This window comes from Vanacampus margaritifer, chromosome 13 (assembly GCF_051991255.1).
Source record: "Vanacampus margaritifer isolate UIUO_Vmar chromosome 13, RoL_Vmar_1.0, whole genome shotgun sequence".
Lineage (NCBI taxonomy): Eukaryota > Metazoa > Chordata > Actinopteri > Syngnathiformes > Syngnathidae > Vanacampus > Vanacampus margaritifer.
Genome location: NC_135444.1, coordinates 23,040,090 through 23,060,748, shown reverse-complemented (window position 1 = coordinate 23,060,748; position 20,659 = coordinate 23,040,090). Strand labels below are relative to the sequence as shown.

Genomic DNA, 20,659 nt, shown 5'->3' with positions numbered 1-20,659 from the left:
ATATATATATTTTTAAACTGAGTAGTCACGTCTTCTTTGACAGTTTTTTTTTTGTTGTAATCTTGCATAAGAATGGAAATTTTTATTTAGCATGAAGTTGCCTTTTATTCCAGATTTACTAATTTTTTTAACTTAGGATAATCAAGTTTTATTTTTACAATAAATGGAATAATCAATACAAAAAAATGTAACAGATGAGAATCTGTGTTTCTTTTTTTGCGGGGGGTTAAATTACAAAACATAAATCTGAATATTTTATTTCGAGAAAAAAAAAGATGTGAACTTACTAGAATGTCATATTTTTTGGGCAAAAGTAATCCTATTTCTAGAAAATGTCAATTATTGTAAAATATTTTTTCTCAGAACATCACCTTTGTTTCAAAAACAAAGAAAAACTTAAAAGTACATAAAAAAAATGTACACTCCTGTTAATACATAGAAATCAAATACCTTTATTTTACATTCATACATCAAAGGACATTGTACAATTTTTTTTTTTTTAATTTCATAAAAAAAAATCCCAATCCAAAAAGATTTACAGTGATGCATTTTGCATGTTTTTAAGGTTGGTGACAAGCATTGAGAAAAAAAATACACACATTCATACAAACATACGCACACAGGGGAGGAGTTGGGGGGCTGTACCTTAACAGAGCTGAATCGCGTTGCCGTGGAGAAAAGGCACATTGAATCCACAGTGTTTATATGTACATAGTGACAACTACACAACTGTACGTCAGGAGCGATAACAATGACCCAAAAAAACTTCTAAACCTTCACTTATGAAAAACAAAATCCAGTAACAACCCAAAAAAAAAGTTGAAGAAAAACACCGATACAAATACATCAAAATTTAATTAAACATCAAAGACGATTGGCTCCGCCCGCAGAGGACAATCCCACAAATATGTATAAATACACAATAATATGTCACAATATTTATAATCGTACCCCTCAAGTGAGTGGATCATGCATAAGCAGTTGTTGGACAAAATTTAAATGTTTTTTTTTTTGTGGTAATTTTTATGAATTTTTTACTCATGTCACAACGGTGCTAAAAAATGAAGAGATGACTCCCATTATTTTTAAAATATAAGTTACCACCCGTCAGTCATGTTTTCAGAAAAGTAAGTTCTCTGATATAAAATACTGTATTATCTCTTTTTTTTTTTTAACTTCTTAAAAATTGCCTTTTTTATATACATTCCGTCCTTCGACAAAATAAAGTTTTATACGCGTACTTTCGAAGCGTAGAAACACACATACGTACACATACTTATTATATAGATCTGTATGTATAGAAAGCATAAAGTGACTCTACGTTCACATGTAGTGGAAACCCGTTTTCTTTTTTCCGTTTGTTAGCGTAACGTCGCCATTTTGATTTGTCGGAACACAGTGTGGCACTCGCGTCTTCAATGATTGTACGCATCAAAGGGGGGTGGGGGCCAAGATGGCCGCTGTTCAGACCATTTTAGGCCCGTTGGGGACGTCTCGAGAACTGCTACCAACATTTGCCATTTGAACACGATACAAATTAAATTATTAGCTGCATTCCGTGCGCCCCAAAAAAATTATATCGAAAAAATAACTGCCATGCAAGAATGTTAACACGTTTTGATGCCTCTTTTTGTTTTAACTGTTTGAAAGTTTTTAATTGAGTTGTATGCTTGCATAAGAATTTTTATTTAGAATAAAGTGATCCGAATTAAGCTGACTTGTGTTCTGTGCAAAGAACAAAAAACATAAACATCAGAAATTTTGATTTTGCCAGTAAACATAGCGACACAAAAGAAGAAAAGGTACAAATTTTGGTCCTTGTTGAAATCTTGACTACTGCTAACGTACATTTTTTTTATTTATTTAATCCGAATAAATCTGCTACCCGTGTTCACTGCACCAAAAACATTTGAAAGTGAAATTTGTCATAACGTAATCAAAAAGCTCTAAAAAAAATTTTGTCCTGTGTCGAGCTCTCAAGAACTTCTAATGTGCCACATTTCAAATTGTACAATGAAAAACAAACACTCGTTTTGACCAGCTTGTGAAAAGTGTCGGCTATTCTCTTGAATAACAAGATTTGACGCAAAATTTGTTCAAAAAAAAGTTAATCAAAAATCGGAACAGCATTTTTGGCCCATATCTGCCGCTACCAACAACTAAAATCTGAATGCAATCCAAATAAAAGTACAACTTGAGTTAAGCGCACAAAAACAAACAAACATGGGAAGCGGCCATTTTGATTAGTCCAACGACTGCAGCGTGGCACGAGCGTTTTTTTTGGGTGATTGTACGTCAAAAGGGAGACGGGGGACGGGATCAAGCCGTCCACCGTGGCCGTGTCCATTTTTAACAGGCCTTGGTGAGGTCTGTGGGCATGATGCCGTTGGTGGAAATGCGGTACTGGATTTTGGTGTTGGTGATGGCGCCGTGCTTCTGCCGCAGGTGAAGACGCAGCTGACTCTTGTGGCGGAAGTGCAAGTTGCATTTCTCACACTGCAGGGAGGGAAAAAAGTCGCATCGTAAAAATAGCATCTCAAAAATAGCATCTCAAAAATGCTTGAAGATGAACTGAAAATGCTCGATGACCTTTACAGGTGACCTTAATTTGACCTGTAAACTTTCAAAAGTCCCATTTTTAAATGTTTGATTACTTTTACACAACTTGCTGTTCTCTAAAAAGCTGGAAGGCAAAATTCATAAGATGAAAGCCTTTTTTTTTTTTTTTCAAATTCCCAAAATGACTACTTTCCTCACTAATCCACAATAATAGATCCCATTAAATAAAATGACATTTTACAAATTTAACTAGCACTCAAAAAACATCATTTGACAAGATGGCAAATGTTCGTACTATTTTCGAGAAATGCAAGTTCTAATGTGTAAAAGTCGAATAAACATTTCTCGTAACGTCCTTAAAATTGAAGAACGTCATACCAAGTACTCCTAATGTGCAAAAAGTGTGACATTGATTTGACGCAAAATTTGCAGCCTCAGGTTAATTAGTGGCGCCGAGAGTTCAATTGGTGAATCAGCATTTAGCTGTTACGCTGCACTGAAATGGAATACGTTGCTAGCTAACAAAACTGAAGTTAGCCTCAAATGTAAACGTCTTTTCACCATACCTGTGATTAGGTAAAATCATACCAAGGCTGTGTGTTATTTTAGGAAACGGCTTTTTCTGTCCTTACTTTGCTTTTAAATGTCTTTTAAACTTTGTGTATGAAATGCACAATATCCTACGGGTCAAAAATGGACCGATCCTTTACTAGGGTCAATTTGAGCCGAGAAATGGTTCTTTTAGTGTAAAACAACTCATGAATATTGGTCAGATCCTTGACTTGGGTCAAAAAAATGGCGTCATTTTGTATAAAACAACCCAGAAAGTTGGGTCAAGTTGACCCATAAAGTGGATCGGCCCATTTTTCATCCATAATTGGGTTACTTTGAACCCGGCTGTTTTTAGAGTGTAAATAAAGCGCCAAAGTCTTCAATTCAAACTTGAAGAAAGTGATGCAATGAAAAGACAAATCAAGGTGTACTTACGTGGTAGGGCTTCTCGCCCGTATGGATGCGCAGGTGGCTCTTAAGGGTCTGCAGGTGGCGAAAGCGCGTCCCGCAGATCTCGCAGGGGTACGGCTTCTCGCCCGTGTGGATTAGCACGTGGGCTCGAAGGTGGGCAACCTGCCGGGAAAAAAAATAGGAAAAAAATCGTGAATGGCTGAAGTTAAAGGATGCTAAAGTTTCGAACCAGAGATTGGATTTAATATTATGGTTTTAAGACAGGGTTCGAGCTTTTCGAGGGTCAAAACAAATACAGATATTTGGCAGCACATTTTTTTATTCCACCCTGCTTGAGAATTGTTTGTTTTCCAGGCGTGTCGAGCCCCCCCCGACAGTTTTATTTGAAGTACTTGAGGGAGGGAAAAACATCTGACCTGTACGAAGCGAGCGCCGCACGTCTCACATTTGTATGGCTTCTCTCCTGAGTGGATGCGGGTGTGAGTCTTGAGGTTGGCTGGTCGGTTGAACTGAGCGCCACAGATGTTGCAGCGATACGGCTTCTCGCCTGGAAACAACAACAACAACGGGCGCCAAGATGAACATCAACAACTAAATGTCACGGGCTGTGTTTGCAATCAACAAGGTCAGTGGATTATTTTTTTTTTGCTAGCAAACTATATAGTCCAAACAAAAGGATTTGGTGAAAAATAATAGCTACTTGTAATATCGGTTAAAACGTTAGATTTTGGTACAGGTTTTCTGCCAAAATAAAAAGAACAAATCCATTCGTCAAAAAACAGAGTAGACACAATTTGATTTAGTCGCTATATTTAATTAGAGGTATCAAAATGAGTGTGCTAATTTAAAGTTCCTTTAACGCCACAAATTTTTTGAACATACTATTTATTAATGACCACACCTGACTTGGAAAGCCTGTACTGGGGGGAATTCCAGCAGACACGTCCAGGTCAAAATTGAGCAGTAATAATAATGCATATATTTGTGGAGACGGGGGGTCAAGTTGTATTTTACAATTTGTGCAGAATTTCACAAGTTAATTCATGTTAAAGATTAGAAAATTCTCAACTCATTTAAACCCCCCCAAAAAAAACTAATTTACGCACAATTCTACATAGATTTGTGAATCATAACGAAACTTGTCTATATTCTAATGCTAATCGATGAAAAATGGAAACAAAAATATAAATGTTTTCCTGATCAAAGAAGAGACTCTAATCTTTGCTTTGGTAGGTTCCATATTTTTATAGCAATAGAACGCAATATTCTGTCCAAAATCAGTCCAAATCCAGTAAAACAGCCGGGAGCGAAAGGGGGTTGCTTCACCGAAAATGGCTGCGAGTGAATGAGTTAATATGAAAAAAAAAAATGCCCTGAGCTGTTACCAATATCTTACAAATGCAATTATGCCATCTAGTGGTAGAAAAATGACCTCAAGACAAATGCATATCACACTCGTTTTTTTTTTCTTCCGTACAGTTCATCTCTAACTCAATTTTATGAATTAGAGGCAGCCATATTCCTATTAGTTTAACTTTTTACCATCTTTGTGTTTACAAGAGTATGAAAACTTATATAATATAATAAAAATATTGGACATTTTATTGTACATTCACGACAGATATAAAATGTGCGATTAATCACGAGTTAACTATTGAAGTCATGCGATTAAAAAAATAATAATCGCCTGAAAACTCTATATTGAATATATAATTGGCAACATTGAGGTTATGGCGGGCATACCCGTGTGGACGGTCTTGTGGCTGGCGAGGTTGCCCTTGTAACGGAAAGCGGCCTGGCATCGGTCGCACTTGTAGGGCTTGTCGCTGTGGACTTGCAGCGCGTGCTGCTTCAGAGCTTCCTCGTCGGCGAACTTGGAGTCGCACTCGTTGCAGAAGAAGGTGCCGTTTTCTGTCCGGGAGGGAGAACGTGCAAATCAGCAATTGACTGGGAGATACGGCCTGAAAATAAAATCTCACATTTCCTTCACTAATAGAAAAAGAAAACCACAATGACAGTGAAATCCCGAGTTACGTTTGAGACTCACTCACTTATCCGCCCTTTTTGTGCTTAGACCAAAGCCATATCTCATTTAGAAATATTGCTGTGCCGCCATTTTGTCACCAAGTTGGCAACTGACTGCTTTTGTAAATTTGCTTCTATCTTTTAGTTCCCACATTAGCATATAAGCAGCACATATGAATGTGCTACAGAAACCCTAACCCTTAAAAAAAAAAAGATTTTTAAATGAAAATTAAAAAAAATTTATCCTGAGCAAAAAACTGTAGTTAATCGCTAAAAGCGATTAATGGCCCAGACCTACCACAACTGGAGTCGGAGTACTCGGAGTGCATTTCGGTCATGTCCTCGCCCAGCCGCAACCGGGACGGGCAGACCTCAGAGTGCTGCGGGGACAGGGCGCCGCACGATGAGCAGTTGAGACGATTCAGGTACCGCGTCGGGTGCTGCTGGCCCTCTGCGCTCCTCAGAGACCCGTCCAGCGCACTTGAGAGGAAACACACGGAGAGCGGTGTCAAAACAACCAAACTTCCAATTTTATTCTGGAGTTTTATAATCCAGGATGCCAAAATTCTCCGGGGATCTCCTGCAGTTTTGCCCAAGGTGTCCTACTAAGAATTTATTAATATAGCTTACAGCACTTCCGAGTGGTAGAAAGTAAGCGGCTAATTGCTAACTAAAAACTTGTTGTGTCCGGGGTTGGCACCGCCATATTTTCCCAAACAAGTTTAGCCCCCCCGATTTCTTTAAAGAAACAAACAAAATCAGCAAAACACGCCGGATAAACCGAGTGGATGTTGTAAATAGTACAGAGAAGATCGCGAGACTGCCCAAGTGATGCGCTAATCGCTAATAGCGCTCTTCTAAAGGGACAGGCTGCGAACCAAACCTCCATCACTGGGTTTGAGATTGCATTCATACACACAGGTATGTATAGAAATATTTTGTTGGGTTTGTGTAATTTAGCCAAACACTCGCTAACTTAACACGCTAGCCGCAACAAAAGGGCCCATAACCAATTTTAAACTACATCAAAGTGTACCATGCCAGAATTTCCCCTACATTTATTTTTTAATCAACTTATCTGTCGTAATGTAAATTACGGACAGCGCTGGTTCGAACTTCCAAGCAGCTCCTCATGTAACATCTTGTCAACTTACCACATTGAAACGACGGCGGTAGCGAATAAGGCTAAAATCATCATTGACTCCTTTTTCCACAATCGCTCTGCCTCGATTAAATGACATAGAATTTACTTTTCTGACTTTTGGCAAGGGTAAGATCAGGCCCTGAAATAGTTGCCAACTTGCCCACTCAATCACAGGTCACATATAAAAGGCAGACAAAGAGCGTCGCTGAGCGGGACCTGAACCCAAGATGGCTGCTTGAAGTACAAATTAAAGTCTGAATTGTCAGGCAGGAGTAGAAGGTAGTAAAGACAAGTTCAAAAAGCGTTCACGGAATCTGTTGTTCAACAACAAGGATGAGTAGTGTTGCCTTGGTTTTCACATGACCTGGATGACTGAGGGGACCAGGGGTTTTCCGTCAACCAAAAAGAGTGCCGTTGCCTCGATTAAAAACAAAACAATGACAAAAAAAAGTTTCTCCTACTTGATTTATTTATTTATTCCCCATAAAGGTTTTTAGGTACAAAAGTAAGAATATAGTGTGTCAGGATAAGCAGGTAATAAAAACCAAAGTCCGAAACCCGTTAAAGTAGGATCGAAGTCCATTCTTCCTGGCTGTTCAACAACCAATAATAGTCCAGTTGTCCCAATTTAACTTTTGTTAACCAAAACAATGCCTAAGACTGAAGTCGAAAAAGTCACAAACAACACTTAAAACTTCCAAGGTCTATGATTGACTGACTTTTTAGTCCAATATACTTTGAAGTAAATGACGAAAAATGCGGATTGTTAGAATTAGAGACAAGTCCAAAAACCACAAAAGTAGAACTAAAGAAATTGGTCCCTCATTTCTACTTTTGTGGCTGATCCGATCTGGGTGACTGAGAATCTACAGACAAGTCCAAAGACACCAGGGACTCAAATATCAACTCTGGAGCTTTTCCTCACCTGCTGATGATGTTGTTGAGTCGGCTGGTCTGCGGCGTGGGATGATCCTCGACGCTCTTCCTTGTGCTTTGCGCCTCCAAGTTCTCAGAGTCCGCTTGGTGGAGGTACGGCTGCAGGCCCGCGCGCTGCGGCGAGCACAGTCCGGGGTTCCGCAGGCCCGCCTCGTCCTCCCTGGCGCTCTGGTTGAGCACGATGAATTTGTACTTCTTCCAGTTGCGAGCTTTGGGGTCCTGAGTTCCCGCCCCCGCTTGCTGCGCCCCGGCGGCGGCGGCGGCCTGCGAGAGTCCGGCGTTCTTGCTACTGCTGGACTCTGTCGGCGAGTTGGGCTGGCAGTCGGACTTGAGGGGGCTCTGCGGGCTGCTCATGAGACTCTTGCGCCCAGCGGAGGAGATCCCGAGCGGGTAGTGGTGGTGGATCAGGTCCTCCTCTGCCGGCGGGGCGTGCTCTTTGTCTTTGTGGTGGTCTAAGGTCAACACGGGGTAGACGCGCTTCCTCCCGCCGAGACCCAGCGGGAGCCCCAGTCCCTCGTGGCTTTCCTTTTTCACCTCATCCTCCCGCCCCATCTCCCTGGGGGCGAAGTTTGCGGCGTGCAGGACGCCAGCGGACCCCACCGCCCGGGCGTACTCCACCCTGCTGACGGCGGCCGCGTCGTGCGGGTGCTTGTGGTGGATCCCGCTCCGTGACAGGTCACTGAATGCGTTCTTGGCATCCGTCAGCTTGCAGAGGGGGAAGGGGAACCCCGGCATGGGGAATTGCCCGTAGAGATGGTAGTTGGCAGGCGTGCCCACGCCGTTGAGCATGCCGGAGCCGTACGGTGGCCGCGCATCCCTGAAGGGAGCCATGCGGCTGTGCAAGGCGTCCACCACGTCGTGGGGTCGGTACGCGTGGACGTCCTGGGGCAGAACCAGCGGACTAACCAGGAATTCATCTCTGGGAAGCTTACCAGTCGGATCACTGCGGGAGAAGAGACAACATGAACTTATAAAACTGAAGGTGTAGTGATGCCCTCGCATAAGTTTACTTTTCACTGAAAAACTCAGGAACTGGAAACTTTTGGACTCTTTCTAAAATACCAAAAGATGCCACTAGATGGCACAAGTACTTCATTGTGGGAGCCTGGAGCACTTAGCGAAAACCAACCTGTAACATGTTAGCTCCACAAAGACAGACCTCAAACAATTGGCCCTGAGGAGCAGTGGGGACCCAATCAAGAGCTTGTCTCATAACCCTGGTCCAAGAAAAGGACTGGAAAGCACCAGGAGAAACCCATAGCGGAACACAGAAAAGGCCCTGAAAGCCTTACAGGGCCACTTCCTGGAACCGAATCCCAGACCCTTCTGCCGGCGATTTCTTCACCAACCTGGACTTGATGAAGCGGTGGCAGGTGTCCACCACATGATCCATCTGCAGGTAGACGGCGGTGTTCATGATGGCCATAATCAGACTCTCCCTGAGCGCTAGCCTGGAGGTGTACATGAACTCCAGCAGGATGGCGAAGCCCTCCGGGTCCACCTTAGGGTCCAGGCTGATGGCATTGAGGTTGCACTTGTGCGAGTCGGTGAAGATGGTGTAGAAGAGCCCGCTGTGCGGAGACAAAGGCAAAAAAGATCAGAGCCGTCCTTTACGTGGAGTTTCAGTTTTTGCCCCTGGCTTACTTGCTTGCCACTTGTTGAATGAGCACCAATTTCACGCATTAAGTTTTTCTCTTTTCTATTTCCCGTTGGACTATGAACATTAAAGTTCACCCTCCCTCTGACTCTTCATGAAGAAATAAAGTTGCATATGTACCTGCAAGCCATGAGGACGGTCTTGTGCGCCCGGAACTGCTGCCTGCTGACCAGGATGGTAACGTCGGTGAGGATGTCCCGGCTGCGGAGGCGATTCAGGTTAAGCAGGACGTCACTGGCGTGACGCGTGAACTGGATGCAGCTGTCGGCCAAGCAAGACATCCTGCCGACTTCTGAGGGTCAGGGGGTGGACATGCAAAAAAAACACATTTTTGGTTTAGTTGTATGTGATTCTTGCTAACATTGAATTCTGAGGGCGCCCATTGTATTACACCTAAGTGCCACAAGAGGGCGCAATTTAGCCGACTACAACGTCAGTTTGGGACATTTAAATTTTGACACCCTCCTTCCACCCCCCTCCTGAACCGCAGCTTTGAGGGAAACGCGGGTTGACAAGAAGAGGACAACAAATTATTTAAATGAATTACAACTTTAAAAAAAAAAAAAGGGGGGTGTGCACAGCGCGAAAACAATTGGGTTGCGCGCAAAAAGTGCGTGATAGAGCTAAGCAATAAACTTATTTATACACATATACTAATATAAAAAAACGACAAATAAGGCAGTTTTTTTGGCCAAAACAAGTTTTTTAAAACATGCATGAAAATAACGCAAAGAATTACATTTGATTAATAAAAAGCAACTTTTAAAATGGATTTGTATTGTTTTAACCAAGCACAAGAGCACACTCTTAAACGTTTTAAAAGTGATTTTTTTAAATGTCTTTATTTAACAGTAAGATGCATGATCAAGTGATATTTTGTCACGGGTTAAACTTGAACTACATTTTACACTTTTTCCACAATTTAATTCATCAGACTTTTCTGTACTTCATTCATTTACTGTACTTTCTGCACTATTTTTTTTTCACCGTGCACGCTTAAGCTGCAAATTCAAACTCTTTACGCGTAGCAACACGTTACAACAACGTTATATATATATATATAGAACAAAAAATAAATAAATAAAAGCATGCAACGTGCACACGCAACCCCACTTTACGCAAACGCAAAGAGACAAGTTGATAACTCGAACCTCGGAAACGCACGCACAACACTAAACATTATTATGCACATTTACGCAACAATATCACGTTAACTGCTCGCATCTCAACATTAAATCACAGTCAACACATCATTTAGTTTGACAAAAAACTCAAACATCCCGAGTCAAAGTTGCTGCTGTGTGACAACCGGGAGCACCAAAGGGGGGGGGGGGGGCGGCTCTGGCACTCGCTGCAGCCGCCTGACGCGCGCCTTATCTCGGCTACAGAAGCCGCGGAGGACCGGGGGTGGTGGTGGTGTAGATGTTAGGGTAAGAGGGAAGCTTTTGCGGGGGAGAGCCGCGGGAAGAGGAGGAATGGTGAGGTAAAGGTGAGGTGAGGTGATGAAAGGGAAAAGAAGGTTCGGTCTTGTCGGTTGTCTGACAACCGGAGAGCCGCCGCCGCCGCCGCCGCCGCCGCACAAGTACGCACACATATAGACACATTAACACTCCCAAAACGGTGACATTAGCGACACAACAAGTTGGCCGCCAAATAATTACAAGGGAAGATGAGAGGGAAGAGGAGGAGGGGAGGGATAATGTACAAAATGAATTTTTTGAAAAATCACCTGGTAGCGCTTTCCTAGAAACTTCTTGCATCACCACTTCTAAGAAGCCCTGTTCTAAGAATCAGACCAGCTCAATTCTCGGAATTTGAGCCCCGGACCGTACCAACTTCTCCGGCCAAGGGGGAGAGGCCGCTAGTCCCTCTCCGGCTTCAACGCCCAATCCCCTAACTCTTCCCTTCCACATTTACACCCGAAATCCAACCCTTAGTCTCCCTAAAATTCATACCTGACATCTAAACCACTTTAAATCGACTATTTTGCGGTAAAATAACCAATACAGGACAAGCGCGCTAGCCCGGACTCCCCTCGCGAGGTTGGTGGAGTCCAAAGTCTGTCGACGTCACAGGTCCCTGAGCCCCGCCCCCTCCGCGGAGCTTCTGAGAACTGGCTGCGAGTCGTCACGTAGGAGCGAGAGAGTGCACTTAAGGAGCCTGAACGTCAGCATCACCAACGGGGGGGTTCGTGGACAGCACATTTGACGCTTTTTATTCAACGTGTACTCGTTATAAGATTGTTGGTTGGTCGCGGAAGTGTTTGGTGTCAAACTCGATGCATGCCTGCGTCGTCGGCTTGAGATGAGGGAAGTGGCGTACTTGTTGCATGTCCTTGAACGCGTCACCGGAGACATAAAGTGTGGCAGCAGTGACTGAACTTTAAGGTTGAGACGCGTTTAGAAAAACTGGGGAAAAAAGCAGATATTGTGTTTTTTTTATTGAGAGTAAATATGTGACAATTTGTCACTTAAAAACAGTAATGAAGTAAAAACTTTCAGTGTAAACATTTTAGTGTTGTGAATTTTTATGAATTAATTTAGTTCTTCATTTAAAAATATTTATATAAATACTGTAGTCTTAATATTTTTCAGACATTTTATATTAATATTAAACTACATTTCTCCTGTGGCTGCTAATTCTTGTCATACTGAGTTTTTGTTATGTACTGTACTGTATTTTAATCATTGTTTACATTATTTTATTGTATTATAATTTTCTCTCACTTTGTGCTTTAAGTAATTGTTCAAATTAGTTTTCTATTTGCATTTTATTTCCTCTTGTGTGATATATTGCTTTTAAATTGGTCATATATTTTTCAAACATTTTTAAACGTAATCTTGATTTTCGAAAATAATATAATTTGATATTTGAGACAAAATTTTGTGTATTTTATTATATTTATTATTTTAAATATTTTTCCATTTGTTACTCATTTTTTATATTCACATTTTTCTTGTATTTTAATTTGAACAATATTTTTGTACGTATATTTCTTATGTGTATTATTTGTATTCACAATATTTTTGTTTATTTTTAATGGTACCCTCATTTGATGTTCTTTTATTTCTGTCCTATACTTCATATAATCTAATATTTTCTAATGCAATTGCTTATATTATTTTGAGTTTTGTTACAACTATTTAGTATCTTATTTATATTTTATATTTATATCTATTTTATTCTCATTCTTTGTCTCCTTTTTGATTTTTTTTAAAACTTTGTATAGTCTTATATTTTATAATAAAATGTCATGTATATTTTACATTTCATCATATATTTTTTCTTCTTCTCTCTTTTAAAGTATTGTATTGGCTTGCACGGGCCAAAAATGAAAGCATGATCTAATGGACGACACGAGGTGTTTCTCACACAATAAACAAATTCATCAAGAGCAACAAAATCATTTTTTATTTGTGTGCGTTTTTGAGCTGAAAAGCAAATTTGGAGTGTCGGGGCCAACAAGTGTGTCGGAAGTGGCTGCTGACTCACCGCGGAAAGTTTGCTTGCGGTGCTTCCAGTTCCAAAGCAGGGATTCCGCGCCATCCTTGTCGACTCCCTGGCACACAAGCGACCTTTTCTGCACTGGGAAGCCACAAAAACACCACCACATCGTCTCACTTGATTGGAAAATGCATCACTTGGCTGCGTTAAGGCACACCGACAAGAATGTGTACAACGAGTGAAGGATATTTCAGTCAACTCGCTCCATTTGCAGGAAAGTGATTTTGTGGGAGAAACAAAATCTGGGTGATTTATATGAAAATGATGACTTGTTCTTGTTTTCGAGAAATGATGTCAACTTCAATTTTGGGTGTAGATTTTGATCCAACAAGAGGTAAACACTTTCTATACCGATGAGTTAGCAGGTTGTTAGCAAAGCTTAAAAAATGTGGTTTGGCACTTTGCGGCAAATTGGGAATCAACTGGAAATCAGACCTTAGCAAACACAGTGACAAAAGATCCAAGCAGCGAAGAGCGGACGCGACGTCATAAAAGCCAGACGCATGCGTGGGAGAGTAGTAAACACGGATGTACAGTAAATATGAAGTCATATCATATTCATATGTGAGTCCGTAACTAAACTGTATTGCAGTGAGATTGACATGGCGAGAGAAATTCTACTCACTAAACCGATATGGCAACCGGAAATGCATTCAGTTCCGCTATGACTCGTTACTATTAGGTTGTCGTCCATCCATTTTCTACTGCTTAACCGGAAGCGGGGTCGGGTCGCGGGGTCAGGTCGCGGGGGCCGCAGCTTTAGCAGGGAAGCCCAGACTTCCCTCTCCCAAGCCAGTTTGTTGATCTCCTACAGGGGGTAGTGGGTCATATTTATTTTAAATGCATAAATATTTATTTATTATAGATATTTATACATTTAGATTTAAAAAATATTTATGATTCATATTTTTAAAACTTTTTTTTTTAAATTTACATTGTGATATGATAAAACAAATATTTGTACACCTTTTCTTTTCTTTTTTACATTTATTTGTATTTTGAAAATATATATATATATATATTTTTAAATTAGTTATTTTTAAGTTTAAAATGTCATTTTAGATTTAGATTTTTTTGTTGAATGAATATATATATATATATGCTTTTTAAATATATGTTTAGATTTTTTCAAATATTTTTATATATTTTAAAATATGAATATAGATTTTAAAATAATTTTATTGTATTATAATCATGTCAATTTTGTATATTTGTCACTTTTACTTAATTCTTAATTTATTTTACAATTTTACAAACTACTTTATATGTAACATATACTGAGCTTAAGTGCCATTATTTAAACACACACACACACGTATAAAGAAATACATATCAATTAAATATATTTGTTATATGATTTAAAAAAAAAAGTTTGTCTTTTAGTATTACGCCCCTTTTTTTAAAATATTTTTTTTTACACATTTTGGGCTTTGAAAACAATCACTTTAGTGGCTTTGACCAGACAAAAGCACCGGATCGATCCGCGCCGTTAAACGGACGTGAGCGGGCCCTCCGCCGCTCATTAAGCATCCACGTGACCCGACCCGAATGAACGCCGCCTGCAGTTTTTGTTTCCCTTTGTCTTTAACCCTTTTGTACCATGACGCTGTTCGCCCTAATGCATCTGACATTCGCTTCTCCCCCCCTTGAGGAACGCCTGAGCATCCGCCCATCTGCATCCTCCGTTGCAAAAAAAAAAAAAAAAAAAAATCACTGCAGGTGTAAACAAACCGCGAGGGAGGCGCCTAAAAAAAATAGAAAAAATAATTAAGAGTGCAAACAAAGAGCAGCATCAACTTTCTTTCCATCCACTCGGGGGGATGTCGGAGGCGCTGCTCTCCCGGCATGCTGATGCATAATGCACCACAAGTGTGGCGGCACGTGCGGGATATTCATTCGCTTCTTTTCTGTCGTGCTTTCTCGCCAAGATGAGGAAAAAAACACTTTCAAGGGACGTTTACCGGCTGATGTTTCTTTGCTGGAAACGGATAAAAACAATGAAACCTCCTGAAGGTGGGAAAAATCTACCAAAAAAATCCTTGTATTTCAGATTAAAAACAAAACATTTGAGCACCAGTGTTGTTGTTTGCGCTCTTTTTCTGTACTGCGTCATCATCAAAAGTGAAAAAAACACTTTTAAGCTTTACCCTGAACTAGAGCTGTCAAAATTAATTGATTAATCGACAAGTAATCGATTATCAAATTAGTCGACAACTATTTTAATAATCGTTTTTGACATTTTTTAATTGATTTCAACATATCAACAGTAATTGCTCACTGATTTCTGTCGTTCTTCATGAAAGAAGACTGATTATCTTCTGTGTTTAATCAAAATAAGACATTTGTAAACATCATTTTTTACTATTTTTTTTTAATGACCAACCCGGTAACATAGTACAATATCATTCCCCCTTTTTTTAAAAATCACTATGCGAAAACGAAGTACAAAATAAACACCAATCACTGGTTATTAAACAGTAATCAGAGGGGAAATGTTTTAATGCAAAATTAAAATGATAGATTAACTCATTCACTTGCAACCATTTTCACTGAAGCAACCCCCTTTGCTCCCGGCTATTTTACTGGATTTTGACTGATTTTGCAAGGCCCACAGAATATTGTGTCTTATTGCTATAAAAACATGGAACCTACCAAAAGAAAGATTAGAGTCTCTTCTTTCAAAACATTTGTACCGTTTCGCAGCAATTAGCTTTATAAGTTTCATCATTATTCACAAATCTGTATAGAGCTTTTTGCAACATGGCCCTGGTTGATCTTTTATACTCTGCTGCCACCTGCTGGCCATTTGTTGTCATAACTACCATTGCTTTATCGACCTCTTCAGTTCAGAGGCTGCATCAAAGCCTTCTGTATACTCTAGCATAGAAAAATATAAAAGACGTATAAATGCGTTTTTGGGACGATGGCTTCAAAGAGCCAGTGACGTGATGGCGCAGGAAACACCTTCCGTTGCAACGTTCGTCAATATCATGGCAAACCATCCAGATCCAGAAAGTTGCCAAGGATAGCGTCAATTCGACTACAGTTTGTTAAACTTGCCTCTGTTTCGGCATTCGTACTGCGAAAAATAAAAAAAAAGTGCAAAAAGTCCGGCACTAGAGTTTTTGTGCGCGGACGGCGGGTGACAAAAGCCCGAGGCCCGGAGGTTGCCTCACTTGCAAAGTGCTTCACTTTTGTCTGAGGTTTTCGCAGCAAAATTGTGCCGACTTGAGCGTTCATTGTCAGCAAAGAGTTTTTTTTTGTTTTTTTTTTTTTTGTTCTGAGCGGCATGATGCAACACGGCTGTAACACCCAAACACACACGGAGATGTTAGCGCTGTTAGCGACACAGCTCCTCCTCCTCCTCCTTCTCCTCCTCTTCTTTCTTCTTCTTTTCTTTTCAAACTCCTTTCTTATTGTTAACTCTCACTCCTTTTTTTTTTTTCAAGCTGTGGCCGACCAGCGCCGATGTCCATAATCATGATCCTAATCAGCATCATTTGTGTTGCATTAGGCTGCACTTGAACAATCGCCGTACACTGTTTAAAGCAGTCCTTATATACAGTAAAGCTCTGGGAATGATTCAGAAACAAAATCCCCAAAACTTTGGTGGACATTTTTGTTATTGTTGACCATTTTTTTTCTCTCTCTGCTTTAAATTGCAATATTTGTAATTGGACTTTGTGTGCTATGTTGCATTTGAAAGAGAATACAACAAAAATGTTCATTTTACCCAAACAAATACTATTAAATAGCAAAATCAAAGAAACAGATTTTTTTTGCAGCGCTCGCTTACATTTTTTTTTTTTTTGTCCAGAGAGCTAAATATATAATATTGAATAAAATATCAATGCACGAGTCCCCTAGAGTACGTATAAAGCAGGAAAAATATTACGAGCTGCTTTCTGTGTGACAACAATTCTGCACTACTGAAAGCTGCAAAATAAAAAATAAATCAATAATAATCATAAGAATAAGTGATGCATGCTATACAGTGGACATTCTTGCTATTTTTATTTCTTCTGTATATTTATTTTACTTTTTGTATTATAAATACTTATCTTCAGATTTTTTTTTTTAAATAAAATAAAATAAATACATTAATACGGTACATAAAAATAAAATCCTAAATACAAAAAATGCATTGTTTTCCATTCTAATCTGTGCACGTGTACCTAAACTTGTGGTAAATCGTAGTGTACTCGACTGCATATCGTCTATCAACATATTTTTTTCCCATTGATGACAACAGTCCGTAGTATTATTTGACTGCCAGACGTTTTCAGAAAAGGGATGCCGTGGGTGCCAGCCGATTTTAAGCATTTTGACTGATCTTTCAAGGTCCATAGAAAATTATGTGTTTGGACTATGGAAACACACATACTGCCAAAACAAGATTGGACTCTCATCTTCCATCAGAAAAAAAAAGTTTGTTTCTACCTTATTCCGTTTTTGAGTAATCAACAATAGAAAATGGTTACTTTCACCTGTTTTGAAAAAAACGTCTTTTAACGTCTTTGGCACTCCTCCATAGGATTTTACGAAACGTTATTTAACGTTTTTGGCAGTCAAAGAGTTAAGTGAGGATTAACTGCGAGCAAAAGTGATTTTGGAATATTTTCTTGTCAGTTTGCGCACACAGAATTTCCCCGATGCCACATGAAAGCTTTTGTGTGTGCCCGCAGGCGGCCCACATTGTTTTTTTGTTTTTTTTCCCAAAGTAGCGTACGTGCAGGTATGACTCTAAATCATATGTGCAACTTACTCACACACCCACATTTTTCTAAATCAATTTTATTACTTTCTATCAATAAAAAAACAAAAACCTTTGAATAGACAAGGTTAGAAAAGCCAAACTAAGGGTGTGTGTTTTCAGGTTGTTGTTTTTTTTAACTTCTTGGCCCGTAATCCAATTTTCGGCAAAACATAGGGTGTGGATTCAAGACTTTGTGCGCCAGGCAGGAATGTGGCAAACAATGTTGGAATTTTCCACACGGTGAGCCTCCTCGCTTGGTTGGAATGCCACCTGCAGCATAAATCTTTTAAAAGGTAAACAAGCACCTTTTATTTCTTGGCCAGTGGCAACCAAACCCCGCCCACTTTCAGCAACCTTCCTCGTATCATTGTTCAAGTATGCATTGCTGCATGCCACGGAGGAAAAACTCAACTCAACTTCAAATATTTTCCGCGTATAGAATACAGAATAAATAATAAATAGAAAGAGAAACTGACTGACTAACTAACTAACTAACTAACTAACTAACTAACTAACTAACTAACTAACTAACTAACTAACTAACTAACCACTCATGGACCGCTGAACTAACAAACCAACTAACCAACTAACTAACTAACTAACTAACTAACTAACTAACTAACTAACTATTCACGGGTCGTTTAACAAACAAACTAACTAACTAACTAACTAACTAACTAACTAACTATCCACGGGTCGTTTAACCAACTAACTAAATAACTAACTAACTAACTAACCATGGTCAGGCTAATTAACTAACTAACTAACAATTGGCAGTCTAACCAACTTACTAACTAACTAACTAACTAACTAACAATTGGCAGTCTAACCAACTTACTAACTAACTAACTAACTAACAATTGGCAGTCTAACAAACTAACCAACTAACTAACCATAGACATGGCCCCTCCCAGTAGCGCTGATTTAAAAAAAAAAAAAGTGTCCCCCTCAATCATTTAATTTGTCCATCCCTGGTCTACAGTGTTACCGTGATTGACCAGTTAAATCGGTTTCCTGACCAAGCTCGCATTTCAACTTCAGGGTCGCTAAAAAGGTCGCGGCCTGCGTAATCCTAATGAATTTGCAATGGTGTCTTTGTACATGTGCCTTCATTAGCATAACGGCGTATTGTCCCTGCAGAAGGCATTATTGTTGTACGGTACATTACTAGATTTCAATCCCGCACGGGCGCACCCGGGGGATTGACCAGGATCAACTCAATCCCGAAACCACTCTCCGCCGACATGGAGATGATGCGTGCATATGTCCAGTTGACAAACGGAATTATCTAATGTAGTGATACTCAAAGAGTAGTACAGTACAAGTACCAGGAGTGTGCCCTCTAGTGGTATTTATTTAAGTACACTTTTTGAAAACATTTGCGTATTTATGAAGTGTGAATGTTCAAACTGTGCAAAATCAAACAGTGGGTTAAATTTTTGTTAAAAAAATTAATCCTTTACAGTATTTTTTTTTATGTGCAGTTCAGTTGTATTTAACTTTAAAGTTCAATACATTCGCAGTTCATCTGTAAGAACTGTTTGTATTAAAACTTGTCTTTAGGTAAATAAATGTGCAATTTTTTAATTTTTAATTTCAGTGTTAATGTTTACAATATTAAATGTACTTTTTAGGAATGAAACAAGTGAGTCTTGTTATTATCTTATGAAATGTTTTTTTTTTTTTTAGACAAGTCTCTGCTTGTATTCATTCACTCACATTTGACTATCAGGTGTCAGCTGTGCAGACGCTTTGCATGATCCTTAATGCTAACTTATGGCCCTTTCATATCATATTTAACCGGTTGATACATTCCTTTTTTTATTATTATTATTTTGCTCGTTCAAGTCCGTGCAGTTCTATGGGTTTGCAGCAACGCAGATTAGTTAGTGGGTGAAAGCTCATTGGCAAAACAACAAACTGTTAAAAACAAACAAATCGACCAACAAGAACTATTGACTGACCCTCAGATTTACAGACAGACTTAGTTAGTTAATTAAAAACTAACTAACCCTTTACTTAACCAGTGAACCAATTAGGCAAACAAACAAACCTAACCCAAACTAAGAAACAGACTGATGGATACTGTATACATTAGTTGGTAGGTTGGTTAGTTGGCCAGCTAATCCATTCTTCTGTCTGTTGGTTTAACTAAATTGAACGATTGGTTCACACAATTAGTTAACTAGCTGGTTAGGTAACATTTACTGGTTAAAGTAACAAACAAATTTACCAACTACCGAATCAAGAAATTTACTGTAATAAACACGCGGCTTGGCCAACTGACTAGAAGAGCGACCAACTCACAAATGGAAAAAAGGACTAGGTTGGGTGGTTAGCTGAGTGATTATCCACTTTGTTTGTTAGTTAGTTGTAAAGAACGAACCATGTCTAAGATACACAACCAAATCTATCCAAAAGACTGATAGACCAACTGACTGGACAACCAACAACCTAACAGTTAGTTAGTTAGCTAGTTAGTTAGCCAGTTAGAATAAGGTAAAACCAAACACCGATAGGCTGGGTGACTAACTTGATTAATTGGTGGTTAGCCAGTTTTTGTTTTTTAGTTAGTTCATTAACCACCCAAAAATCAACTAATCAGTTAGATTACAAAAATATTGGCGGACCGACTGACTAACAAACAAACAAAGTCGGTTGATCAGCTTATCAGTTGCTTGTGCAGTCCGCTTAGTTGGTTGATTGGTTGCTCCCCAACCGATAAAAAGCTTTTTTTCTTCTTCTGTGAAACCAGAATAAGACGTCTCACCTTTGTTTCTCTGCAGGGAATGAGGCATGCTGGGAAGTGTAGTCTTGAGTCTTGAACTTGACTTCTCCTAAATGTGGACTCTTCAAGTTCTCCAAAGAGATGCTGGGATGCAAAAATCTCTTGAAAAAGTCCGAGCTGGATGTTGTAGCGCTCACTTGCTCGGCCTACCAGTGAATGTTACAAGCTCCGATTTTTTTGCGGTGTGGGGGAGGGGCAAAAGAGGGATTAAAATAATCCCACTTGTTCTACATATAATTCATTGGAAAGAAGAAGTCTCCAATCCCATTAGGACACACACAGACTAGCTGTGCCTTTAGCATGGCGAGCGAGCAAGCGTCCAGAGAT

The 20,659-nt window shown here is 39.6% G+C and overlaps 1 protein-coding gene across 4 annotated transcripts; it reads right to left on the bottom strand.

Annotated features, from left to right (window-relative positions):
* Positions 1 to 432: 432 nt before the first annotated feature.
* bcl6aa (BCL6A transcription repressor a) lies at positions 433 to 20,497 on the bottom strand. 4 transcript variants are annotated; one of them, XM_077584326.1, is made up of 10 exons: positions 20,315 to 20,497; positions 12,777 to 12,869; positions 9,405 to 9,576; positions 8,977 to 9,198; positions 7,617 to 8,570; positions 5,846 to 6,027; positions 5,266 to 5,433; positions 3,939 to 4,069; positions 3,547 to 3,684; positions 433 to 2,496 (listed from the first exon to the last, which is right to left on the bottom strand). In XM_077584326.1, exons 1-10 carry the CDS (start codon positions 20,340 to 20,342, stop codon positions 2,350 to 2,352), a joined length of 2,235 nt encoding a protein of 744 aa, XP_077440452.1. In that variant the 5' UTR covers positions 20,343 to 20,497; the 3' UTR covers positions 433 to 2,349. The 4 variants fall into 4 exon arrangements, with proteins under 4 accessions (XP_077440452.1, XP_077440453.1, XP_077440454.1 ...); XM_077584327.1 differs by having other exon boundaries at positions 9,405 to 9,573; XM_077584328.1 differs by lacking the exons at positions 12,777 to 12,869; positions 20,315 to 20,497 and adding an exon at positions 11,014 to 11,278.
* Positions 20,498 to 20,659: the final 162 nt, after the last annotated feature.